The 8,777-nt window shown below is 59.8% G+C and overlaps 1 protein-coding gene across 4 annotated transcripts in view; it reads right to left on the bottom strand.

Annotated features, from left to right (window-relative positions):
• The window catches only part of LOC104124138 (syntaxin-binding protein 1), a 41,725-nt gene that overhangs the window by 9,879 nt on the left and 23,069 nt on the right, over positions 1 to 8,777 (bottom strand). For all 4 annotated transcript variants that reach the window (XM_009636448.2, XM_035892027.1, XM_035892028.1 and 1 more), the window contains 4 exons: positions 2,404 to 2,441; positions 1,604 to 1,680; positions 1,315 to 1,393; positions 868 to 971 (listed from right to left, as the gene is read on the bottom strand). In XM_009636448.2, the coding sequence (XP_009634743.2) occupies positions 868 to 971; positions 1,315 to 1,393; positions 1,604 to 1,680; positions 2,404 to 2,441 (298 nt within the window). The remainder of the gene's footprint in view (positions 1 to 867; positions 972 to 1,314; positions 1,394 to 1,603; positions 1,681 to 2,403; positions 2,442 to 8,777) is intronic.

Here is an 8,777-nt window from a genome sequence, read left to right as displayed (position 1 = left end):
CGAAGCCGGGGAGTAAACCTGGGAGGCGCAGCAGGAGGGAGGTTAGAAGGGATGCGCTGCGGGGGGAGAGCAGCCCCGCAGGACACCCCACTGGGTTTGGAAACCAGGTTCGACCCCAGACAAAGGTCCCAAGGCTGGGACTGGGCAGCCAGAGCTCAGAGATGCTCAGGGCATCCCTTGGGCTTTTGGCTGCCAGCTCGGGACCCTGATGCCTTCCCTAGCTCCGGCTCCATGGCACGGTCCCTACCCCTGTGTACCCTCCCGGCTGAGCAGAGGAGGCGGGAGACCCCCTGCCCACAGCAGTCACACACACTCCCAGGCTGGGAACCAGAGACCCCGGGATGAGGGGGGACACGCTGCCCCCCAGCCCGGGGATGAGGGGGGACATGCTGCTCTCCAGCCGTGCCGCCGGTAAAGACCAGAAGCCAATTTGGCTGCACGTGGAGATGCCAAGAGGTCATCTTCCACCTGCCTGTCCCCCCAGAAACGCTAAGGCCTGAAGAGTTAATGGCACCACACAGGTCAAGCACCATCTGTCCCTCCCTGTCCCCCTCATCCCCATGTCCCCAGCAGGGGCAGATGGCACGGGGGTCGGCTCCCCGGTGCCCTTGGCCGGGGGCCATGCCAGCAGGCGCAGAGCTGGCCAATGTGGCTGCCAGAGCGGGGCCAAAGCGCGGCGCCCGCTAAATCCCCCAGGATGGATCAGCCCTGAGGAGTAATCAAGGGAGACAGGGAGGAAGAGCTGAGCAGGGGGTGAGGGTGCGAGGCTGTCACACAAACCCTGACGGGCTGGAAGACCCTGAGCATCCCCCAGCTGCCCCATCCCCTGGACCACCCCAGTGGGGATGGTCCCCAGCCTGGCCTCACCTGGGACTCGGAGGGGAGGAAGGCAATGTTGATCTCCGTCAGGGTTTTGATGACCTTGGCGGCGCGGGATTTCACCAGCTCGTTGAAGAGGGCGTCAGGGCAGGCTGCAAGGGGAGGAGGAGGAGGAAGGTAGCACTCAGCATCCCTCCATGCCTACTTGCTTGCATGTGTTTTAGTGACGGGGACTTTCCCTCCCCTCCTTTGCTTCCTCAGAGAAGGGCTGGCTGCCTGCAGCACCTGCCCTGGGACGCAGGGACCCAGCCATCCCTTTGGGAGCCGGTGATGGAAACGACCCGTTTGCACATGCAGCCACCCAGTGCCATGGGCAGGAGGGGGCCGTCACCCCACTGTTTGCTCCTTCTCCTTCTCTCCTGCCCAGGACGTGTCAGCAGGGAGCTGGGGGGTGCCCAGGCAATGGGGTGGGAGCCGTGACCCCCAGGTACTCACAGTCAGTGAAGAAGACATGGGCAGCTCTGTACTTGGAGGTGGGGGGGTCCTTGAAGTCGTTGATGAGGGAGTGGATGGACTGCAAGAGAGAAGGGACCGCTGGGCTGGGCAGGGTGGCACCGCAGGTGTCTCAGCAGGGTCACCCACGGCCCCCCCTCCTGCCACAGGCACCCCTGGACCACTGCCCCAGCAGCACTGGTGGCCTTGCTGGAGCCAAGATGCCATCCCAGGGTGGGCATCCCTCCACCTCCCCCCAGCCAAAAGCCGTGCCCCCGCACTGTGTCTTCACCTTCTCGGAGGGGGTGATGAGATAGACGGCCTCCAGGCTGGGTAGCGGCTCCCGGCGCTTGTTGATGTCTTCCACGACTGGGGGGGAAAAACAGGGGCCATGGCAGGGATGGGTGTGGGCAGGGGCTCTCGGCTACGCGGGATTGTTGGATACCCCACGGCAGCACAGGACCAGCTCTGCCCACCCCTCCATGTCCAAAACGTCCCCAGCCACTCGTCCCTGCCCACCCTGTCCCCACCCCATCCCAGCCCCACCGTGCCGTGTTTGGGGCTGCGTGCATGGGTGCCTGGCAAGGTCCCAGGGTGAGAGGGACAGTGGATTTGTCTGCGTGCTCCCACGCTGCTCTTGCCTCGGTTTATTCTCCCATCCCTCTGCCGGAGGGGACCACCTGGGGGTGATGTTCTGGCGGTACCTGAGCTGGGGCAAACCCCCGCTGCCCCAGACACCTCCCGGTGCATGGGCTGGGGTTTCCTTCTCGCTGCAGGGAGCTATTTGTAGGGCTGACATAAAACTCCTGGGACTGAGGTACTGTCAGCAGACAAGGTGTTCGGGCTCCTCCAGCCCCGAGCAGGCGAGGAGGGCGGCTGTGAACACCAGCCTGGCACCGAGAGAGTCGCCCATGCCCAACGGGAGGTAGCGGGTCTCCATCCCGAGTGGGATGGGGCTGGGTGGGGGCCGTGCCGCCACCTCGGCTGGCTTGTGCCAGCCTGGAGACGCCTTTGCGGGTCCCCTGGTACGGAGGGAGGGTTTGCCCTCCCTACCGCGAGGTGTGCGGGGGACGGCTGGGGCCCGGCACTCACTTGTTATGCCCTCCGTCATGATGTCGGTCATCTTGCACCTTCCCCACCCCTTCCCCACCCTTGGGGGCTCCCCTCCCCTGCTTCCTCCTCCCCACCCTCCTCCGCCTCCTCTCCTGGCCCCCCCTCGGGGTTTGGCGCTCACCTTCCATTCGCCCTTCTTCTTCACTTTCCGGATCACATCGTGCATAATCTCTGCAAGAGAGGGAGCGCAGGGTGGGGTGAGCACCCCACATACCCCCCAAAGCACCCCAGGGCCAGTCAGCAGCAGCAGGGTCTGCGCTGGGGGCACTGAACCCCCCACCTGTGTACGGGGCCATGGCAAGCCCTGCTCCCCCAGTGCCTTTCCTGGGGATGTGGGGAGGAGATGGGGGGTGGTTTGGGGTACCCAGGGAGGGGCGGTCACCCCCCAGCTCTGTTTCTCTCTCATGCTTGGCACTAACAGACAGACCCCATGCCACTGGCAAGCCGTGGGCTGGCAGGGGGATGGGGGGTCCCTCTGGGGAGCCTGGGGGCCACCCCACACGTCTTGGCCCTAATCCTAAGCGTTGAGAAAACAACAGCAGCTTAAGAGCTCCTTTTAGAAACAAGAATCAAGCGGCCTGAGCCTGTTCCTTGTAATCCCCCACAATCTCATTTTGTCTCCCACGGCTGCTGGGCTTACGCAACCGGCTGGGACAGCAGCGCCTGCAGGTCCCCCTGCACCCCAGGGACCCCTCGGGGCTGCGGCACCCATACTCCCAGGCAGACACCCCGCTTCTGCCCCAGGCCAGCCTGCGGGGCTGCTCCCCATGGGGTGCAGGTTAAGGCCATGCAAGGAGGTGGCCCCAGCAGTAGGACAGGGATGTCACTTCTTGGGGCTGGGTTGCAGGAAGGAGGTTCCAAGCCTTGCCAGAATAGGTAACTTGCCCTCCCGCCAGACACATGTGCTGCCTAAACATCTGTGTTGGGGGACATGAGGTGCCCCCAAACCCCTGAAAGTCCCCTTTTTACCCTGCTGTATGAACCATCGCCCCTCGCAGAGCAGGGACATGCCAGCAAACTGCCTGGCTGAGCCTGAGGGAAAGCTGCTGCATCCATGGGCGGCTGTGCCGTGTCCCCCGCACAGTGCTTCGCCCTGGCTTTCTCCCCTGGAGGATTTTGCTCTGACCTTCTGGTCCCAGGGACAGGGATGGAAATGCCCAATTAAAACCCAATTAAGAAATGTTTCTAGATTAGAAAACATGCAAGGTGCGGGGAGTCCCTTGCTGAGGGTGTCGCCCTGCCAGCCTCAGCCTGGGGACCCTTCCCCTGTTGGAGTGACCCCAAGGGCGCTGGTTCCCCCTGGGGAAAGCTCAATCTGGGTTTATAGGGGGCAGTTTGGGGACTAAATTTGTCCCTTTTTTTAGAATAACGCTTGAGGGAGGTATGCAGAGAGGACTACCCTGGGGGCACCCAGCCTTAGAAACTCCTGCTTTTGGGTGATGGCTGAATTTGAGCAAAACACCCCATTTTCCTAGCTCTCCCACCTGCTGGGAATTTGCACGGCTACGAGTGGCTCGGGGCTGGCTGGGGCCTCACAGCCGCCCTGCGCCACATGGAGCATCCTCACCGGGTGAGCAGAGGGGCCCTGCCAGGCTCGGCTCAGCCCCGGCCCCCCGGGGCGATGCTCCCTGATTCCCCCACGCTGCTGGGCTCACTCACTGTGCTACCGTCCAGACACCCTGCGGTGATTTCATGGGCTGAGTGGGGCTGTCACACCTCCTGAGGCTCAGAGCCGCGGCACCAGGGTGGGGACTAGTGCCAGCAGGGATAAACCAGGAGCCTGTGAGCATCGCTGGTCTGTCTGTCCTGCTGTAAAACTTGGAGGCAGCCATCCCTACCGCTGCACATCCATCCCCTTCCCAGTGACATCTGCCTCAGCGAGTCCCAGAAGGATGCTGGCTGTGAACTCGGGGTCCTGCCTGCCCTTGGTCACATTCCTTAGCCTCCCTGTTGGTAAAGGGGGTGCAGGGCACCTCCAGGCTGGGGAAGGGGGCATGGAGGGTGACTGGGTGCAGACGGTCTGTACCCCTGAGCCCCCAAGCCAGACGCTGCTGGGGGGGGGAAAAGCTGCTGCCTGCACCCATGTGTACTGACCACCTGAATCCAGGTCACCCACGCAGCAAAAAGTGACTTGGGAATTGTCCCCTGCCATGGGCAGGAGCCGGCAGCGAGGGCTGCCCACGTGTCCCTGGTTTGGCTCCCTGGTCCTTCGCTGGTGCAGGAGCGGGGCTGGGAAGGAGAAATGCCAGCACATCCCTCCTCTTCCTTTCATTACTCACGTTTGGCTCCTTCCCCGGAGCAAGGATCCAGGAATAACAGCGCTGTTTACAAGGCAGCGCGCACGCGTCCTCCGTCCCACACCAACAACCTCAACTGCAAACGACAGGGAGTAAAGCACGGGGGGCCGAGGCGGCGCAGCGTGTGCCGGGCGGCGATGCTGGCTGGGAGGGGTCTGCTGTCAGCAGCCAGAAAGAAATCCTGCCCCTGTATCTACCACTTTGCTCCAGGGGCTGGGAGGGGGAGGAAGGAAGGAGGCTGGGAATGAGTGTCCTGGGGCCTCGGGGCTGTCGATGCAAAGGCTCCGGCAGCTCAGTGCTCCTGGCACCCTCCATTTGCTGCAGCAAGAGAGAGGGCAGAGGAGCCCAAAAAGGGCTCTCCCAGGAGCTGCTTCAGCCATCCCTGAGCTTGTCCTCGCTGGGGCAGCCACTGCAGGGAACGTTTCATCTTCAGCTTTGTGGGAACTCCCTCTTTTGTGGGCGTACGGGTTGAGCTGGATGTGTGCGATGGGGGGAGCATCTGCCTGGCTGTGCTCCTCCCAGCGCACAAAGTGCGGTCACGTCCCCTAGCCCGATCCTGGCACCAAGACGGGCCTCCCAGAGCAGAAACTGGGCACCTCTGAGGGTGATTGCTCTGAGCTTTGTGGTTTTAGGGTGTCCATCCCCCGGTCAGAGATGGCACCAGGGGCCAGCCCTGCTCCCAGCCTGCTGCAGACCTGCCCTGTGCCTGAACCGATGTCCTCTCCTGCCTTGACCACGGGTCAGATCTGGCTGCAAAGTTAAGTAGCCTCCAGGTCTGCTCTTCCACTGGCTGCCAGAGCCGGCTCAGACCCCAGGCAGGGTCGGGAAAGAGGCAGATCCATGGCGCATCCTCCAAAGAGGCTCTGAGGCCCTGGCAAAGTGCAGGAGGGCATGAGACACAAACCCAACTTGAGATTACAGTGTCCTGTTTGGAGGAGACGTGGCCATGACCTGCACCTCCCCGGTGTCCTTGCAGCAACCATAAAACCCCCAGGTTAGGGAAGGGTGGTCTGTTAGCGCTTGGGTGGACCAGGAGGGCAATGCTAAATGCTGCAAGTGGCCAGCACTGGCATGGAAAGGGGGAAGATGTGGGAATTTTGAGGTCAAAAGGTACAGTCCAACAGGGTACAGCTGCTCCCTGGGGCCACTGTGGCTAATGTGGCTGCTAGCGGTGGAGCTGGGGCCACAAGACCAAAGGCGGCCAGAGCTGAGAAGACGGTTGGACCTGTCCTCAGAGCAGGGTAATTTCTAAGCAGCCTCTCTGGCAAGGGCACGTCTAACCAGGAGACAGGATGCCAGCACATACGAGCTATCCAGGTTGAGCAATGCCAGGGAAGGCATCCTTGAGCCAATTCCACACTGGGTTATAGGATCAGCAAGAGACTCCCGGGGGAAATGGCAGCTCCTCTGTTCCCCTAGGTCCCCAGGCCAAGCCTCGACACCTCCCAGAAAGCAGCGCTCTCACATCCCCACATCAGCAGGTCAGATGCTGCTGCCCGTGTCCCCAAGTGATCTGGGCCAGCCAGGGCTTTTGGGCTCTAACGTCAGTCAGTGACGCTCACAGTCAAGCTTTTCATCTTGGAGGTTTCAGGGGAAAAAAATGCATACGCATCTCTCATCTAGTGCCTTCAACACTTGGCTCATCTGGACCTACCACATTGCATCTGTTTCCTCCAGGCTGGAAGAATTTTAATTACAATTTTTACCAAGAACAGACAATATGGACAGCTCTGGACTTATCCCCCAATGCAGAGACAACATCAGTGCCTGTGGACAAGGCGGCACATCTCACCCACAAATGCAGGACTGCCAGTGCTCCCAAGTAATGTGGTCCTAAAAGTGCAATCATGCAGGAGACCTGCTTGAGAGCGACCACCTCCCCCTGCCCACACCTGCAGTTAGGCTCGGTCTCAGGGTGACGCATGGCATGAAAATCACCCACTGCATCGTTTTCAAGTGGGGCCAGAAGCTGGTGACACGGTGGCCTAGTAGGACTCGAGCCCGTACGTCACTCCAAGAGGCTTAGCCTGCGTTATTTACACCGAACTGGCTGGGCAGCCTTTCTCCAATCCTGCCTTGCCTCGCTTCCTCATGGAAAGCAACCAGCCCCATGTCTCTAACAGGTTTTAGGGGACGAGGGACCAACCCTGCCATCGCTTGCACCCACACCAACAGAGCTGTGACCGAGCACAGCCTGTGCTGAGACAAACTTGTTTTGGGACACCCCAAGCCTGTTATCCTGCTTCAGGAAGAGCCGGAAACCTCAGGAGCAGCCCTGACCTCCACCAGTCAGTGGAACCTCATGACCTCCACCAGTCAGTGGAAGCAGTGAAAGCTTTTCCTGGCCACCACCCCACCCTGGAGCAGCAGGACGGCTGAGGGATGCTGCAGCCAGGGGCTGTTTCTCCTCTAGTGCTGACCCCAGCCTGGCCTGTGCCAGCAGCGATGGCCAATCCCTTCCCTCCCAGAGCAATGCAGGAAGCCAAACTCTTGCTGCTCAGAAATGCACCTCTGCTGCCGTGTCCCAGCACGTCGTGGGCTGCACGCCTTGGCCTGATGGGGGAAGGGAAGATGGAGCTGCTTTATGGATGGGCAACGGGCCGCAGGAATTGCCCAAGGTCCTACAGGAGGTGAGTGGTCCTAACCGCAGGCTTGTCCCTGTCACAGGCAGGGCTCAGTACTTTCACCCTCCTCACGTGTCCTCCGTTTCAGGACCCAAAGTCCCGGAGCAGCTCCAGAGAGCTGGATCACAGAAATCCATGGTAAAGTTTGCCCGAGACCCACTTCTCTTAAAAAGCTGTCACGCTGCATCTCCAAGACGAACATGTTTGGCTTTGGGTTGGCTTGGCAACTGCTTTTTTGCTGGTTCATTAACTAATTGCTTAAGGTAATGTGAACATTACATAGATACAACCACATTTGAATGTAGTGGAGCACATATCTACCTCTGAACATCCTCAGTCGGGGATGTCTAGGTGCCGGCGTACCATCCCCAAGAAGCCCCCAATAAAATAGGCTTCATGGACCAGAGGATGGCAGGAAGGCCATCCACCCCGTTCAGGACATAGAGAATAACTTTTACAGGAGGCAAATCCTTAGCTGATGATCTTCAGTGCAGCTAAGAGCCATCTCAGGGATGATTTGAGTCTGGAGGCCACCATGTCCATAAACCAAGCAAGTCTCAAACATCTCCCCTCCAGCAGTCCGTGTCCTGAACACCTGTTTTTCGCACTGGATTTTTTCTGGTGCCCACCTAGAAGAGCTCAACCTCTCTGGAGGACGCACTCCTCACATAGGAACCTGCTGGTGCTGCAGCCCAGGCGCCGTCCAGCTGCAATAAGTCCTGCATGGGCAGAATTACCCAGGCTCAGCTTCATCCTTTCCTCCCCAACCCTGGATGAGGTGAACTTTGATATTTTCACATCTGGAGCAGCACCGCATGTCTCCCTCACAGCCGCTGGTGAAACGTGCCTCGTGCCGAAGCCACGCTGAGCAGTATTTGTGCTGCTCTGGGGGAGCTGTGCAGCGCTGCTTTGCTGCTGGGGCTCTAGCTTCAAGGATTAGTCACAGTAATCATAGTCACCTGTGATTAATTCCTCCTTCTCCTATTTACACTGCTCTCATGGAGGACGTACGCATTTATACCTGCTGGCCAAAGCCATGGGAAACCTGCATAGCCTAGGGAGAAGGAGGACAGGGAGCTGGAGGTCATGAATACTTTGGAAACTGAATAGCCCACCCAAAAGGAAACAAGGGAAATGAAATGCATGATCATACACCCACGAATGGCTCCCATTGACTGCGCTGGAGAAACGGGGTAAAATTCACAAGGATTTTCACTGCAGGATCACTCCCGGCACAGTTTCCTCGGGTCTGCACAAGGATCTGGGAGTTGAGCAGAGCTTCTCCGTTTGGGTAGAGTCAATGGGCCACAGACCACGTCAGGCCCCTTTTGAAGGCTTCATCCTTCAGTAATGCTTGTCCTCTTCCATTGGGTATTTCCATCCCCAGCAGAGATGCTGGGGTCGGCAGCTGTAGGGGCTGTTGGGGTAGCCA

The sequence above is a fragment of the Egretta garzetta genome, unplaced genomic scaffold, assembly GCF_000687185.1.
Source record: "Egretta garzetta isolate BGI_Z169 unplaced genomic scaffold, ASM68718v1 scaffold344, whole genome shotgun sequence".
Lineage (NCBI taxonomy): Eukaryota > Metazoa > Chordata > Aves > Pelecaniformes > Ardeidae > Egretta > Egretta garzetta.
The sequence above is the reverse complement of the archived record's forward strand: the minus strand, read 5'-3'. Positions and strand labels throughout refer to the sequence as shown.